Source organism: Thalassophryne amazonica, chromosome 6 (assembly GCF_902500255.1).
Source record: "Thalassophryne amazonica chromosome 6, fThaAma1.1, whole genome shotgun sequence".
Classification (NCBI taxonomy): Eukaryota; Metazoa; Chordata; class Actinopteri; order Batrachoidiformes; family Batrachoididae; genus Thalassophryne; species Thalassophryne amazonica.
The window spans coordinates 116,181,930-116,200,256 of record NC_047108.1 but is presented as its reverse complement, the minus strand read 5'-3'; the positions used below and the strand labels follow the sequence as shown (position 1 = coordinate 116,200,256).

General features: G+C 44.5%; 1 protein-coding gene across 1 annotated transcript; it reads right to left on the bottom strand.

The window, feature by feature from the left end:
• Positions 1–375: 375 nt before the first annotated feature.
• On the bottom strand, positions 376–17,447 carry LOC117511721 (tumor necrosis factor receptor superfamily member 1A-like). The gene is made up of 5 exons (XM_034171632.1): positions 17,222–17,447; positions 12,546–12,642; positions 12,319–12,444; positions 619–732; positions 376–514 (listed from the first exon to the last, which is right to left on the bottom strand). The coding sequence occupies exons 1-5, from the start codon at positions 17,234–17,236 to the stop codon at positions 477–479; spliced, it is 390 nt and encodes a 129-aa protein (XP_034027523.1). The 5' UTR covers positions 17,237–17,447; the 3' UTR covers positions 376–476.
• Positions 17,448–18,327: the final 880 nt, after the last annotated feature.

Here is an 18,327-nt window from a genome sequence, read left to right as displayed (position 1 = left end):
GGTCTGCAACATTGATTATGATTTACATTATCATCTTCAGGTCTTTGTTGTATAGTTGTGGTCAGAAATGTGCATACACTCATCATAGGTATCAATTTCATGGTGATTTTAAGCTTTTAATGATGTCTTTGAACTGTTCTTTTGCCAGGATGTACAACAATTGTACAAGATACACCATTACTGACTTTAAAAACAACAACTAGATGCACAGGTTTTTGCATCTTGGATTTTGGATCTTCTCTAACCCCCCCCCCCCCAACACACACACACACACACACACACACACACACACACACACACACACACACACACACACACACACACACACACACACACACACACACACACACACACACACACACACACACACACACACACAACCTGCACAGGGAGCCTGTCTATCACAGGATCTGATGTGGATCAATTTAAAATAATTATGAATCTGACTGCTCATGAGGAAAAAGAAACACAATCTCCTACTTTTTGCAGTTTTTACACTTCTTGCTGAGGACACCTGAAAAAAAAAGATTACAATGTTAATGTTAAAACGAGACATCGGTTATTAACCAATTTAACACCTGCAAGCTCTGAAAACTTGATGCGTTTAAGTTCACTTACTGAAGCATTTTGTGCACATCAATTCTTCTGGCCTGCCCATGTTGTAGTATCCCTTTTCACAGCCACATAGAGTGTTTCTGTTATGGACACAGGGCTGTAATTCAATCCCATGCTCTGGGGAAGAAATCAGAGCGCATAACGCTCAGTCCACAGCATTAACAGAGCCTCAGATTTCCTACTGTGTCATTTACAAATCAATGGCATTCAGGCATAAAAATGAAAACCCAGATATGAATCTGTTGTGGCCGACCGAATGGTCCCCCCTAAAAATCAGTCCGCCCTGCCTTCACTGCGCATGCGTCATTAGCTGTGGTTCACGGATTATCACCTCATTTCTGCTTAAAACTGCACTCGAGTCCTCAACTATCTCAGTGACAGATATCTGAAGCTTTTTGTACAACAATAATTTACACATAAATTCAGCATTATTTCATCATAAATGACAGATGAAGTGATCAGAGCACAGCGGCTAACAAGCTGATGCGTTTACTGCGCGTTGTTCATTTCAAAGCGTCACCGAGTTTCCCCTCGTTTCTGCTTAAAACAGCCTTGTTTCGGCTTAAAATTGATTTTAGAATGATTTAAGAGGTTTTACTTTGTCATCTGATGGTTAATAATCACATTATTCTCTTTGATCGCTTTGGGTGAAGAGAGTCAGACTCAGATGAACTGCTGTGGTCCCAAATGATGCATGCGCAGTGAAGGTAGGTGGACCAATTTGTGGGGGGGGGGGGCGTTCACACCAGGCGCGATCAGACGCTACTAATTCGCGGGGGTCGCGTGGCGACGGACGCGCCTCCTTCGCCCAGTGTGTCGCTCTGCTTTTGCTGCAAAAATCCGCCCCGGTGCATCATCAAATAGGAGGAGCTTCCATTCCGCTTGCCGGCTCCAGTTGTTAAGTCAAGTTAACATGACGGACCTTGATCACACGGAGCGAGTTGTTGTGGAAAGCTCCCAATTCAGGGAGTATCATTATTTGCTGCAGGAGCTGCGTCTGGATGACTGCTGCTTTCAGCGGTGCTTCCACCTCTGCGGGACCCAGTTTGAGGACCTCCTGTCCCATTCATGCGCACACATGGAAACAATAAAAAAAAAAAAAAGAAACTCTGCTGCTTGCTGCAGCTCGCTGTTCTCCCCCAAAACCTCTGTCATAATTGTGTTTAGAAACCAGTCACCATTTGTTTTATTATACATCTGTGTAGTTAATTAATAAAATATTCTCCACAGAGGATTCGCTCGCGCGCGCACGTAAAAAAAGAGGAAAGAAACTCCGCTGCTTGCTGTGGGGCTGCTCCTCGCTCTTTCCCAAAAAACTCTGTCATAATTGTGTTTAGAAACCAGTCACCATTTGTTTTATTATACATCTGTGTAGTTAATAAGTAAAATAATCTCCACGGACGATTCACTCGCACACGCACGTAAAATACAAAGAGAAAGAAACTCCGCTCCACTGCTGTGGGGCTGCTGCTTACTCCAAAAACTCTATTGTGAAATAAAGGACAAAAGAGACATAAGTCCGGCTCAAAGGCTGCTACCAGATACAGGACATGTTCACATCTTCAGTCAAACTCCAAACATCTCTACGTGACTACATATTCAGTCCCTGATTGGTCATCGCAGCGCGACGAGACGAAAAAGTTCAGATTTTTCAACTTGGGGAGGAGGGCAACGCGACGTTATGCGACGCAATATCGTGCCACAAACGCGCCAATCGCATCACTTCACTTGCGTCCATCGCGTCGCGCTGCGTGACTTGGCGCCAAAACGCGTCATTCCATAGGGATTACATGGCAACCTGTCGCTGCTGTCGCTCGATTCGCACCCGGTGTGAACGCGGCATTATGTTCATCCCTAACACTGTAATTAAGAACAGCATACAGAATCCCCATGTATCCGCCGTGATCTTATCCTTTATGACATCGTGTATGCCACCGATGTTGAAAATAGTGTTTGAGCTCAGAAATACAGTCCGCAATGGTTCATCATTTACTTTATTTGATGAAATGAAACATGTTATCACCTCAAACAGAAGTCATTTCAATTCAATTTATTTATATAGCAATAAATCACAACATAACTCACCACAAGGCACTTCACAAGAGTAAAGTCTAACCTTACCACCCCCCACCCCCACCCCACCCCCAAGCAAGCACATAGACAACTATGGTCACTGTGACAGCACCACACCATCATCATGTTGTTCAGTCATGTTGAATTTCCTATTTGAGGTTCATGTTGATTTTTTTTTCATAATGTTTCATTAAAGGCCGGGATTTTCAGTCTTGATCCTGGACAATCACAAACCCAGATGCTTCAACTATTCACTCAGTGCTGCAAATGTGGCATCCAATGATTCCACAAAAATCCCACCATCAGCCAAGTCAAACTCAGTAAACATTTCAAAGGCACTAAAACCATGCAAGGACTGAAGGTGCAGTGATCCCAGAACACATCCCTGAGGTATGCCAGAATTAACTGGGAGAAGTCAGAAGTGAACAAATAATTTGTTGTTGTTTTGTTTTGTTTTTAATACAGTGAAATGTATATTAAAGGTTGCCCAAGAAGCAATTGCCTTTGCCTGTGTAGTTTTACTATCATACCTCCACCAGGCATGTTAAGTTTGATGATGTTTTATACAGGATTACTGTTGTGTGGGCCGCCGAAGAGGAGGTACTGCTGGCCCACTACCAAAGGACGCCCAGCCTGAAGTGCGGGCTTCAGGCACGAGAGGGCGCTGCCGCCTCACAAGAACAGCCGGGGGTGACAGCTGTCACTCATCAACTATGACAGCTGTCACCAATCACCAGGTCGTCTACCTACAAGGTAAATTCTCAGCCGTTGTTATGCTGACGCACGTTACTTGTTTTCGTGTTTGTTGAACTGTTTGCAGGTGTCTTGCTCGCTACTTTCAGCTGGAGGCTGGGTTCGCGGATGGTGGAGGAGTGACGCACTTCACTCCTCACTCCGAACTTCAATAAGTAGGAATACAGACTCTGCATAAACTGTGTACTTGAGGTGGAGGTGTCTTTCCCACCGTACCAGAAACTATTGTTCCAGCTGACTGTTTACTGGGTGTGTTTCCACACACTCATTACATCTGTTCTCTGCTTCCTGCCAGCAGTACCAGATCCGACAGTCGGAGACGGTGACCACCTGGGGACTCAGGACTTGGCGGCTCCAGTATCCTTCAGGTTCGGTGTCAGTGGAAATCGTGTGGGATCCGGTTCTTCTCGGGACAGACGTCTCCTACTCTCGAGCCTGCCCACACGTCACCTTGTACATTTTGATTGTAACCCAAATTCTGTGTTTGTCTGTATTCTCGTTGTGCACATTTCACAACAGTAAAGTGTTGTATTTTGGCTCATCTATTGTCCGTTCATTTACGCCCCCTGTTTTGGGTCCTTGTCACTACACTTTCCCAACAGGATATCTGGCCAACGTCATGGATTCCGAGGGGCGTCAACCATCTGTTGAACAACCAATGGAAGAGCAGGGTGCACAGGCACCAGCAGGAGGCGTGTTAGGTGAGTTGCAGCGCATCTTAACCGCCTTCACTGCTCGGATGGACTTAGTGACCGAGCAGAGCAATATACTCAACCGCAGGATGGAGGCTCTCACCACGGAGGTAAAAGCGCGCGCACAGGGCGCGGCTGCCGTTCCTCCTCCTGCTGTCCTGGTGCCGAATATAGACATTCCACTGGGCGTTCAATGAACCCCCCCACCGTCCCCTGAAGCATACATAAGTCCCCCGGAACTGTACGGAGGTTGTGTAGAGACGTGCGCAGACTTCTTAATGCAGTGTTTGCTTGTCTTTGCACAGCGTCCCGTCATGTACGCGTCAGACTCAAGCCAGGTGGCTTATGTGATTAATTTCCTTTGAGGTGAGGCACGCGCCTGGGCTACGGCACTTTGGGAGCAGAATTCACGGCTCCTAACGGTGTATACTGAGTTTGTGAGGGAGTTCAGACTGGTGTTTGATCACCCACATAGAGGCGAGACCGCTTCAACGGTGCTGCTGTCTATGAGTCAAAAAAAAATGAGGTGGGCTTCATAGATAATTGGCAAAGCTTCTGGGGAAAACCTGGTCTTGTTAGGAGAGACGGCATCCATCCCACTTTGGATGGAGCAGCTCTCATTTCTAGAAATCTGGCCAATTTTCTTAAATCCTCCAAACCGTGACTATCCAGGGTTGGGACCAGGAAGCAGAGTTGTAGTCTTACACACCTCTCTGCAGCTTCTCTCCCCCTGCCATCCCCTCATTACCCCATCCCTGTAGAGACGGTGCCTGCTCCCAGACCACCAATAACCAGCAAAAATCTATTTAAGCATAAAAATTCAAAAAGAAAAAATAATATAGCACCTTCAACTGCACCACAGACCAAAACATTTAAATGTGGTCTATTAAACATTAGGTTTCTCTCTTCTAAGTCCCTGTTAGTAAATGATATAATAATTGATCAACATATTGATTTATTCTGCCTTACAGAAACCTGGTTACAGCAGGATGAATATGTTAGTTTAAATGAGTCAACACCCCCGAGTCACACTAACTGCCAGAACGCTCGTAGCACGGGCCGAGGCGGAGGATCTTCCATTCCAGTTTATTAATTAATCCAAAACCCAGACAGAGCTTTAATTCATTTGAAAGCTTGACTCTTAGTCTTGTCCATCCAAATTGGAAGTCCCAAAAACCAATTTTATTTGTTATTATCTATCGTCCACCTGGTCGTTACTGTGAGTTTCTCTGTGAATTTTCAGACCTTTTGTCTGACTTAGTGCTTAGCTCAGATAAGATAATTATAGTGGGCGATTTTAACATCCACACAGATGCTGAGAATGACAGCCTCAACACTGCATTTAATCTATTATTAGACTCAATTGGCTTTGCTCAAAATGTAAATGAGTCCACCCACCACTTTAATCATATCTTAGATCTTGTTCTGACTTATGGTATGGAAATTGAAGACTTAACAGTATTCCCTGAAAACTCCCTTCTGTCTGATCATTTCTTAATAACATTTACATTTACTCTGATGGACTACCCAGCAGTGGGGAATAAGTTTCATTACACTAGAAGTCTTTCAGAAAGTGCTGTAACTAGGTTTAAGGATATGATTCCTTCTTTATGTTCTCCAATGCCATATACCAACACAGGGCAGAGTAGCTACCTAAACTCTGTGAGTGAGATAGATTATCTCATCAATTGTTTTATATCCTCATTGAGAACAACTTTGGATGGTGTAGCTCCTCTAAAAAAGAGAGCCTTAAATCAGAAGTGCCTGACTCCGTGGTATAACTCACAAACTCGCAGCTTAAAGCAGATAACCCGTAAGTTGGAGAGGAAATGGCGTCTCACTAATTTAGAAGATCTTCACTTAGCCTGGAAAAAGAGTCTGTTGCTCGATAAAAAAGTCCTCCGTAAAGCTAGGACATCTTACTACTCATCACTAATTGAAGAAAATAAGAACAACCCCAGGTTTCTTTTCAGCACTGTAGCCAGGCTGACAAAGAGTCAGAGCTCTATTGAGCCGAGTATTCCTTTAACTTTAACTAGTAATGACTTCATGACTTTCTTTGCTAATAAAATTCTAACTATTAGAGAAAAAATTACTCAGAACCATCCCAAAGACATATCGTTATCTTTGGCTGCTTTCAGTGATGCGGGTATTTGGTTAGACTCTTTCTCTCCAATTGTTCTGTCTGAGTTATTTTCATTAGTTACTTCCTCCAAACCATCAACATGTCTATTAGACCCCATTCCTACTAGGCTGCTCAAGGAAGCCCTACCATTAATTAATGCTTCGATCTTAAATATGATCAATCTATCTTTATTAGTTGGCTATGTACCACAGGCATTTAAGGTGGCAGTAATTAAACCATTACTTAAAAAGCCATCACTTGACCCAGCTATCTTAGCTAATTATAGGCCAATCTCCAACCTTCCTTTTCTCTCAAAAATTCTTGAAAAGGTAGTGGTAAAACAGCTAACTGATCATCTGCAGAGGAATGGTCTATTTGAAGAGTTTGAGTCTGTGCTTGTTCTGTTAGACCTCAGTGCTGCTTTTGATACTGTTGACCATAAAATTTTATTACAGAGATTAGAGCATGCCATAGGTATTAAAGGCACTGCGCTGCAGTAGTTTGAATCATATTTATCTAATAGATTACAATTTGTTCATGTAAATGGGGAATCATCTTCACAGACTAAGGTTAATTATGGAGTTCCACAAGGTTCTGTGCTAGGACCAATTTTATTCACTTTATACATGTTTCCCTTAGGCAGTATTATTAGACAGCATTACTTAAATGTTCATTGTTACGCAGATGATACCCAGCTTTATCTATCCATGAAGCCAGAGGACACACACCAATTAGCTAAACTGCAGGATTGTCTTACAGACATAAAGACATGGATGACCTCTAATTTCCTGCTTTTAAACTCAGATAAAACTGAAGTTATTGTACTTGGCCCCACAAATCTTAGAAACATGGTGTCTAACCAGATCCTTACTCTGGATGGCATTACCCTGACCTCTAGTAATACTGTGAGAAATCTTGGAGTCATTTTTGATCAGGATATGTCATTCAATGCGCATATTAAACAAATATGTAGGACTGCTTTTTTGCATTTGCGCAATATCTCTAAAATTAGAAAGGTCTTGTCTCAGAGTGATGCTGAAAAACTAATTCATGCATTTATTTCCTCTAGGCTGGACTATTGTAATTCATTATTATCAGGTTGTCCTAAAAGTTCCCTGAAAAGCCTTCAGTTAATTCAAAATGCTGCAGCTAGAGTACTGACAGGGTCTAGAAGGAGAGAGCATATCTCACCCATATTGGCCTCTCTTCATTGGCTTCCTGTTAATTCTAGAACACAATTTAAAATTCTTCTTCTTACTTATAAGGTTTTGAATAATCAGGTCCCATCTTATTTTAGGGACCTCATAGTACCATATCACCCCAATAGAGCGCTTCGCTCTCAGACTGCAGGCTTACTTGTAGTTCCTAGGGTTTGTAAGAGTAGAATGGGAGGCAGAGCCTTCAGCTTTCAGGCTCTGCTCCTCTGGAACCAGCTCCCAATTCAGATCAGGGAGACAGACACCCTCTCTACTTTTAAGATTAGGCTTAAAACCTTCCTTTTTGCTAAAGCTTATAGTTAGGGCTGGATCAGGTGACCCTGAACCATCCCTTAGTTATGCTGTTATAGACTTAGACTGCTGGGGGGTTCCCATGATGCACTGAGTGTTTCTTTCTCTTTTTGCTCTGTATGCACCACTCTGCATTTAATCATTACTGATTGATCTCTGCTCTCTTCCACAGCATGTCTTTTTCCTGGTTCTCTCCCTCAGTCCCAACCAGTCCCAGCAGAAGACTGCCCCTCCCTGAGCCCAGTTCTGCTGAAGGTTTCTTCCTGTTAAAAGGGAGATTTTCCTTCCCACTGTCGCCAAGTGCTTGCTCACAGGGGGTCGTTTTGACTGTTGGGGTTTTTCCGTAATTATTGAATGGCCTTGCCTTAAAATATAAAGTGCCTTGGGGCAGCTGTTTGTTGTGATTTGGCGCTATATAAATAAAATTGATTTGATTTGATTTGAGACAGGGGCGTCGGAGTGCAGCCGAGTATGCAGTCGACTTCCGCATCGCGGCTGTGAGGTACGGCTGGAATACTGCTGCACTCCGCGCCGCCTTTGTAAACGGACTGTCTCTGGTCCTAAAGGAGCATCTGGTGGCTAAGGACGAGCCGCCGGATTTGGACGGGCTTGTTGATCTAGTCATACGATTAGACAATCGGTTAGAACAACGCCGTCGGGAGCGAGACGAAGGGCGTGGCCGGGCACACGCCGTCCCTCTCCCTTCCGGGTCCGAAAAGGTTCCGCCCTCCCCATGCTCCACAGCCTCAGCACTCCGTGTGGCAACAGCTCCCCCTGCTGACGTTGCTAGTGAGACGAGCAGGGCCAAAAGGAGATCAGATGACAGAATGAGGAGGCTGGCCCACGGGGAGTGTTTTATCTGCAGCTCAAAAGAGCATGTACAGAAACTGCCCCAAATGGCCAAAACGACAACACTCACCTTTAGAGACTGGGCTAAGGGTGGGTCATAACATTCATGTGGGACATACACGCCTATCTGCACGTCTCCCAGTCACGATCCTGAGTGGGGATCTAACCCTTCAGGCCCCAGCACTGGTGAACATGGGGTCAGAAGGGAATCTGCTGGACAGCAGATGGGCAAGGGAAGTACGGCTCCCTCTAGTTGCGCTCCCTTCACCATTGAAGGCGCGGGCACTAGATGGCACCCTTCTCCCTTTAATCACACACAAGACACTGCCAGTAACTCTGGTAGTGTCTGGGAATCATCGGGAGGAGATTGAGTTTTATGTGACTCCTTCTACCTCCCGCGTGATTTTGGGCTTCCCGTGGATGATTAAACACAATCCCCAGATTGATTGGCCGTCTGGGGTTGTGGCTCAGTGGAGTGGAGGGAAACCTGCACCGGGAGTGTTTAGGATCCTCGGTTCCCCCCGGTGTGACGGCTAATGAGGAGGCTAAAGTCCCCCCCAATCTGACGGTGGTGCCCGAGGAGTACCATGATCTTGCTGACGTCTTCAGCAAAGATATGGTACTCACTCTTCCCCCGCACCGTCCGTATGATTGCGCCATTGATTTGATCCCGGGCGTTGAGTACCAGTCCAGCAGGCTGTACAATCTCTCACGCCCAGAGCGCGAATCAATGGAGACCTACATCTGGGACTCGTTAGCTGCCGGGCTGATCCGGAACTCCACCTCCCCGATGGGAGCAGGTTTCTTTTTTGTGGGTAAGAAAGACAGGTGGCCTCCGTCCATGCATCGACTACAGGGGACTGAACGAGATTACGGTTCGCAACTGATACCCTCTCCCCCTGTTAGATTCGGTGTTCACGCCCCTGCATGGAGCCCAAATATTCACAAAACTCGATCTTAGGAATGCGAAGCACCTGGTTCGGATCCGGAAGGGAGACGAGTGGAAGACGGCATTCAATACCCCATTAGGTCACTTTGAGTACCTGGTCATGCCGTTCGGCCTCACCAACGCCCCCGCGATATTTCAAGCCTTGGTGAATGACGTCTTGCGGGACTTCCTGCACCGATTCTTCTTCGTATATCTGGACGATATTCTCATCTTTTCCCCAGATCCTGAGACCCATGTCCAGCATGTACGTCAGGTCCTACAGCAGTTGTTGGAGAACCGGCTGTTTGTGAAGGGCGAGAAGTGCGAGTTCCACCGCACTTCTTTGTCCTTCCTGGGGTTTATAATCTCCTCCAACTCCGTCGCCCCTGATCCGGCCAAGGTTGCGGCGGTGAGAGATTGGCCCCAACCTACAAGCCGCAGGAAACTGCAACAGTTTCTCGGCTTTGCAAATTTCTACAGGAGGTTTATTAAGGGCTATAGTCAGGTAGTTAGCCCCCTGACCACTCTGACCTCCCCCAAAGTACCATTTACCTGGTCGGATTGGTGCGAGGCCGCGTTTAGGGAGTTGAAACGCCGGTTTTCGACTGCACCAGTTCTGGTGCAGCCCGATCCTAGCCACCAGTTTGTGGTTGAAGTGGATGCCTCGGACTCAGGGATAGGAGCCGTGCTGTCCCAGAGCAGGGAGTCCAATCAGATTCTCCATCCTTGTGCCTATTTTTCACGCAGGTTGACCCCGGCTGAACAGAACTATGACGTGGGCAATCGGGAACTCCTCGCGGTGAAGGAGGCTCTTGAGGAGTGGAGACATCTGTTAGAGGGAGCCGCGGTACCATTTACGGTTTTCACGGACCACCGGAACCTGGAGTATATCAGGACCGCCAAGCGGCTGAACCCCAGGCAAGCCCCCTGGTCATTGTTCTTCGGGCGTTTTGACTTCCGGATCACCTACCGCCCCGGGACCAAGAACCAAAGATCGGATGCCCCGTCTCGGGTTCACGAAGTCAAAGTCAAAACAGAGCTGTCGGATCCGCCGGAATCCATCATCCCCGAGTCCACTATCGTGGCCACCCTCACCTGGGACGTGGAGAAGACCGTCCGGGAGGCCCTGGCACGGAACCCGGACCCGGGGACGGGCCCAAGGAACAAACTTTACGTCCCACCTTTACGGCCCACCTGCGGAGATGCCGTCAGGTGTGGCACACCGCCCGTTGAAAGCCCGGATGAGGGCTAAAGCCCATGCAGACCGCTGGCGTTCCCTGGCCCCTGCATACCAGCCCGGGCAGGAGGTATGGCTATCCACGAAAGACGTTCCTCTGCAAGTGGACTCGCCAAAACTCAAGGACAGATACATTGGACCGTTCAAGATCCTTAAAGTCCTCAGTCCTGCCGCAGTGAAGCTCCAGCTCCCAGCTTCACTGCGGATCCACCCGGTTTTTAATGTTTCCAGAGTTAAACCATATCACACCTCACCCCTCTGTGCTCCCGGACCGGCGCCGCCTCCTGCCCGGATCATCGACGGAGAGCCAGCTTGGACTGTGCGTCGGCTCCTGGACGTCCGCCGGAAGGGCCGGGGTTTCCAGTACTTGGTGGACTGGGAGGGATATGGACCTGAAGAACGCTCCTGGGTGAAGAGGAGCTTCATCCTGGACCCGGCCCTCCTGGCCGATTTCTACCACCGCCATCCCGACAAGCCTGGTCGGGCGACAGGAGGTGCCCGTTGAGGGGGGGTCCTGTTGTGTGGGCCGCTGAAGAGGAGGTACTACTGGCCCACTACCAAAGGGCGCCCGGCCTGAAGTGCAGACTTCAGGCACGAGAGGGCGCTGCCGCCTCACAAGAACAGCCGGGGGTGACAGATGTCACTCATCAACTATGACAGCTGTCACCAATCACCAGGTCATCTACCTACAAGGTAAATTCTCAGCCGTTGTTGTGCTGACGCACGTTACTTGTTTTCGTGTTTGTTGAACTGTTTGCAGGTGTCTTGCTCACTACTTTCAGCTGGAGGCTGGGTTCGCGGATGGTGGAGGAGTGATGCACTTCACTCCTCACTCCGAACTTCAATAAGTAGGAATACAGACTCTGCATAAACTGTGTACTTCAGGTGGAGGTGTCTTTCCCACCGTAACAGAAACTATTGTTCCAGCTGACTGTTTACTGGGTGTGTTTCCACACACTCATTATATCTGTTCTCTGCTTCCTGCCAGCAGTACCAGATCCGACAGTCGGAGACGGTGACCACCTGGGGACTCAGGACTTGGCGGCTCCAGTATCCTTCAGGTTCGGTGTCAGTGGAAATCGTGTGGGATCCGGTTCTTCTCGGGACAGACGTCTCCTACTCTCGAGCCTGCCCACACGTCACCTTGTACATTTTGATTGTAACCCAAATTCTGTGTTTGTCTGTATTCTCGTTGTGCACATTTCACAACAGTAAAGTGTTGTATTTTGGCTCATCTATTGTCTGTTCATTTACGCCCCCTGTTGTGGGTCCGTGTCACTACACTTTCCCAACAATTACTTTAATATTCCTGGACCTTCAGTGTGCATGGCAGAGCAGTGGGTCAAGGAAAACCCTTTATATTTTAGAACAGACTGAGAAAATTAAAAACTAATTAGGTGCATGGTCTTATTCCCAACCATGATAACACAAAAGGAATGATAACTTCTTTAAAAATGCTGATTTCTCTACAAAATTCAGTTAAAAAATGTAAAAAAAATAAAATAAAAATACCCCTCAATTTTCTGTAAGATACATACTGTCAGAGTTGCAGGCTGTGCACGTCAGGCAACTACCATGCGTGTTGTAAATCTCTGTGAATGTTCCCTTTTGACAGATTTTGCATGTGTACTTTTCATCATCACATTTTCTCGAGCTCCTATATCCTGAGAAAGACCACAGAAAGAGAATGTGTTTACAAAAAGTTTTGCCAGAACCAGGACAATCTCTGTTTTGGCACTTCACTCAGTTCATAGTTACAACTTACCAGCTGGGCAGGCCGAATAACAGTTTTCGTTGTCTTGTGGTGTCGTTATCTCAGCGTAACACCAGTCAATGAGAAAGGAGGCAGTTAACAGGGAAACCTGTCGGATGGGAAAAACTTTGGTTTGCATGTGTGAGTAAAGCATGCGGCTGCAAGAGCTATTTAACAAATACATAAATAATTCATAAAATTTTAATTGTGCATTTATTTTATCTATTTGTTTATTTTCAAATTTAAAGAGCGGAAGAAAATGGATGGATGGATGGATGGATGGATGGATGGATGGATGGATGGATGGATGGATGGATGGATGGATGGATGGATGGATGGATGACAGTTCACAAGTAAGAAGACAAAATAAGCAGAGGTGGCCTTGGTGGTCACTAGACCAAGTCTTTGGAAATGAAAGAAAACTAACAGGCTCATTTCAAGCTGCATGCAATTTGAAATCTCCACAGGTGTTGAGAACAGAGGTGCCCAAATGATTTCCTTCGAAGGGCCATAAATTAATTAGGGTGTCAAAATCCAACCCCTCGTCTCCGTCGTTACACCTGGATGACGAATCAAGTAGGGGATTGCATGTTGGGGTTACATACAGTGGGGACCTTGTGTGCCCCATGGCTGCTACGGTAAACATGAAAGTCCAATAAGAACCCTGAACATGAGATGGTTAACATGGCTCTGGTGAAACAAGAAGTCCTCAATGGCAGATCAGGTGGAGAAGGTGATGGTTTGTCCTCCGATCCTGTTCGCCTGGGATTTCCTCGCCGTCGGACCAGGCAAAGGATCTGTCAAGGACCGTATGTTTGCCGGCATGCAAGGACATTCAGTATGCCATCTGAGAATCGATCTAGAGACAACCGTCCTCGCCATTGAGGGAATGCCTCAGAGGTAGGAGTAAGTCACTGTCAAGTCATTCTCAAGTCATGAATCAGCAAGTCCCAAGTCAAGTCTCAAGTCAGCTTGCAAACTGGTCATTATAACTTGAGACTTGACTTGGGACTTGCTGATTCATGACTTGAGAGTGACTTTATGGTGACTTACTCCCACCTCTGGATTGCCCTGATGACGATAAATTAATCTGTCTGGAAAGTCATAAAGGAAAAGTAAAGCAATTACAAGCGATTACAAGCAAATAAATTATAACAAATATAAAAAGTAACATTCATTTTCTAAACCTGCTTCATCTAATTAAGGGGATGGCGGAAGGGGGGGAGAGGAAATCCCAGAGGTCATTAATTGAGAGGTGGAGTATAGAACACCAATCTGTTCAGATACGCACATTCACATCTACGGCCAATTAAAAACTTCCAGTTCACCCAGAGGTGTCAAGTAACGAAGTACAAATACTTCGTTACTGTACTTAAGTACACTTTTTAGGTATCTATACTTTACTCCATTACTTATTTTTCTGCCTACTTCTGACTTCTACTCATTACATTTTCACACAAGTATCTGTACTTTCTATTCCTTACATTTTTAAAACAAACAGCCTCGTTACTCTTGCCTTCAGTTTAGTGTTTTATATATATATATATTTCACGTCATGTGCGCCTGTAATCAACTTTTCTGCAGCACGGCTTTGCTTTGAACCGTGAACCAATCCAGGCAGTGGTTCGCGACTGAAGCAATGCTTCGACCTATTGCTTCGTTTATTCTTTCTTTCGCTTAATTTCCCCCCGCTAAAACCCTAAAGAGCATACTTCTGTGAGTATTATTTATCTTTTCTATGTTAAACCGACCTGTTATGGTCTTCTGAAACAGTTGATAGATGTATTTTATAACTTAAAAACGGGAGCGACGCTAACCCGTTAGCATGTCTATGGCATTTTCAATGTTAAAAGTTAGCATTAAGCAGCTCTCATCACGTTCGGGTGCATTTGTTTTCAAATTGTAATATTTCTTAAATTTATTTTTGTTTATATATTAATAATCTAATGATTATTATATACAATTTTAGAGAAAGAGGCAAAAAGAACCTGAATAGAAAAACAAAATATAAACGCAACTAACAATGAACATACATATATAAATACATACATAAATAAGTGTTTCCTGTGAACACCTAGTGACTCTTACACCTCCACTTCATCCCTGTCTTATTTAATGACAATTTGTTTTGGTCAAACCATATTTTCAATGTGTTAATTTCTTCAGTGATTTCCTCCAGAACTATCTGACAAACTAGAAAACTGCTGCATCCTTGTAAGAGCAGAATACTACTGGAATAAATTTGAATGAATTTCTTCACTAAATGGATGCTGCACTCACTCCAGTTTATTGTCTGGAATAGTCCCAGATTGCATTTCAGAGCTTCTAGAATTGAAACATTTTCGTGCAGGTGGTGTTGGGGGGTAATTTTGGGTCTTGGGCCACATGTAGAAGGAATCAGTTTTTAAATTAAGCTTTCAATTCATATAGTGGCATCTACCTTTTTTTTTAAAGGTTACTTTATACTTTTATACTTTAAGTAGGTTTTGGGGCACATACTTTTTCACTTTTACTTGAGTAAAGAAGTCAAGTTGATACTTCAACTTTTACCAGAGTGTTTTTAAACTGCAGTATCTATACTTCTACTTAAGTAACAAATGTGTGTACTTTGGACACCACTGAGTTCACCTAACACCTGCATGATTCTGTAGGAAGCCGGAGCACCCAGAGGGGAACCCATGTGAACACGGGGAGCACAAGCAAACTCCACACAGAAAGGACAAAAGTCAGATTTGAACACAGGACCTTCTTGCTGCGAGGCAACAGTGCTAACCACTAATCCACCGTGCTGCACAAACTGGCCAAATGTGGAGAGTGAACTGCACAAGCCCTGGTTGAGTACAAGACAGGGAAGAAAGGCTTCAGCTACAAAATCTTTCCTGCGCAGAAAGTTTGTTTTTGAATGATGAGTAAACCTGCAATTAATCAATCACCAAGCCAACATGATGATGGAACAACACACACACAATGACAAAATTGAAATCCTGACATACCTTTACCTGAATATATATGTAACGTACTTCAGGACAATATTTGGGTAAAGACTTTTCAGCTGCTGACAAACTCTTCTGATACTCTTCACATGTTGTCGAAACATGGCTCACTATGATTCAAGTGTTTTTAGTTGACACATATTCAAGTCAGGTGTGTGAGTATGTGCTGGTGCCGTCCACACTAAAGAACCGCCTTGGATCCTGAATGGCAACCATCCATGCAGAGAACCGGTCCATCCATGTTTTAAATTTTATTGTATATGTTTTATTTTTGTGAATTTGTGTTTTTAATAAGTGCTTTGGACACCAGTTGGTGTTGTAAAGTGCTCTATAAATAAATGTTGATTGATTGATTGATCCATCACCTCTTGAAAGAAACCACATCTGTTGTAACCAGCTGAAAGGTGAGCGTGCCCTTTGTGTCTACCAACCGCTGGGGCTCTCAACACTGCAATACCTGTGGTTGGTAGATACCATCATAATATCAGAGGGCCAGCACAGGTAGGACAGTTTGGAGACAAAGTCAGGGAGGCAAAAATGACATTGTTTGGACATGTGCAAAAGAGGGACCCAGGGTATACAGGGAGAAGGATGCTGAGGATGGAGCCACCAGGCAGGCGGAGGGGAGGAGGACAAAAAGTAGGTTTATGGATGTGCTGAGGGAGGACATGCAGGTGGTTGGTGTGACGGAGGAAGAGACAAGAGTACAGGGAGAGATGGAAATGACTGATCTGCTGTGGTGCCCCCTAAGGGGAGCAACTGAAAGAGGAAGAGCGATGATCAATCACTGGATTGCCTCCACCAAGGAAGTTGGGCAGAGGTTATGTTTTTGCCCATTTGTTTGTTTGTCTGTTAGTGAACAGCCTAAAAGCCCAAAATTTTTCATATATTGATATGAAATTTTTTACAGAAGATTCATATCCTGATAGGCAAGAACTGATTAAATTTTCAAAGTGAAAGGTCAAAGTCAGAAAGACATCTTGGAAAAATGGAACAATCCTGATCTTTAACATTGAACAAATTTTCTAAAATTCATAACTCTGTCACAAAAGACTGAATTACTTTCATATTTGTTATGTAAGATGGTATCCTTTATTGATGGACAAAGTTTGATCCAGATCTGATCAAGATTAGATTTTGTGGTCATTTAAATTTAACATTGAAAACCCCATTTAATGAAGATTTTTTTTTTATATCTTATATATTATATCTTAATCAAATGTGCCCCAGTCACTCTCATTTTTCTGTTATGGATTTACCTACACCACAAAACTGGATGGAGGTTCCAATTTGATGTCTGTTTATCTTCCAGTTATCAGTCGGAAACCAAGTGCCAAAAAGCAAAGACAAATTGTGGATGGCAAAGATAATCAACGTTCTGTGAAAATCATCTGAAATCTGAGGTAAAAATTTATGGAATTGGAAACTAGTGTTGGCAGAGGTTTGGGCTCTACGAGTGCGGTGCTCTAGTTTTCCTTGTAACATGACAAACAGTCAAGGACATACAAATAAAGTCTTGAAATGGAAACAACTATTTAAAGAGTGGTCTAAATATTGGTGGTGTAATTAACTGCTTTCATACCAATATCTTGAAGAAAGATCTCACAACGAGTGAATAACTATTAAACAACACTCACTCATACCAGAAATAAAACATAGAGACATTTAAAATGACCCGTGGACTGGTGTACTCACCAAGACAAAGTCCATTCTGGAAGTAGTCCTTCACGTGAGTCACCGGGCAGTGTGAGGGGACTGTTGGCTTCTCTCATTTGAAAAGTCAGATTATCATAATGTATTGTTTGATCATCAGGATAATAATAATAATAAGAAAATACAAGAGGATTATGTCTATTAAATTTTAAGCCATCACCCTGATTTTTTTTCTTAAAGTGACTTTGGCGAAGTGTTTGACGAGTTAAAGGAAGTATCTGTCTGTCTGTCTGATTTTGAGGTCTGAGCTGTCAGTCCTGTAGTCTTCACAGAAACGGTTCCAGAAACAGGAAGCAGGTGGCGTCATGTAAACCCACACAGCCCACCGCCCACAGCCATTGGTGGATAAGGACATGATGTCAGCATGAGTTCCTTTGACAGCTCGTTTCTCTGAATCCAGTGTAGATGTTGGACGTAGGAGGAGGCAATGTACCAGTGTATATTTTCCTTGGTAACATCTGATTATTTGTGGTATTTTAGTGACAAATGTTTCACTTTGTCACCTTTTTAATCATTAGTAATAGGCAGTGGCTATCAGTGAACTTGTCCAAGTTACGTTCATTTAGAACAGGGGTGGCCACCAGAGCCACCTTCCTGACTTTTAATGAACAGGGAGACAACTAAGAGTGTCAGGAAGGTGGCTCTCGAGGACCGAACTTGGCCACCCCTGATTTAGAGTGTCCAATTCAAATGTGGTGAAAATCAAACAGCGATCAGCACCAAGGGGATTTGTCTCTTATGAACCAGGTGACAGGTTCAGTTATAAAGGGTTTAATATGACTGGAGGTTTTTTTTTTCCTGTTTTTTTGGTGGGGGGAGGGGGGGGTTGTGATTCTTTGGTGGATCCTAAAACCAAGAGACATCTCAGAAACATTACTAATTATGCAGATTCATGCATTTTATGATATTTCTGTCTATAATTAAAAGTAATTGGCAACAAAGGTGTAGGAGGTGGGGTCTATTTGGGGGGGGCGACACCAAATTTGCCCGAATTTCAGAAACCCCCATGACTCTTTAAATTACCATATATTTATATACCCACAGTTATATTTATATTAGTGACCAAATAGCAGTTTGATTATTTACAT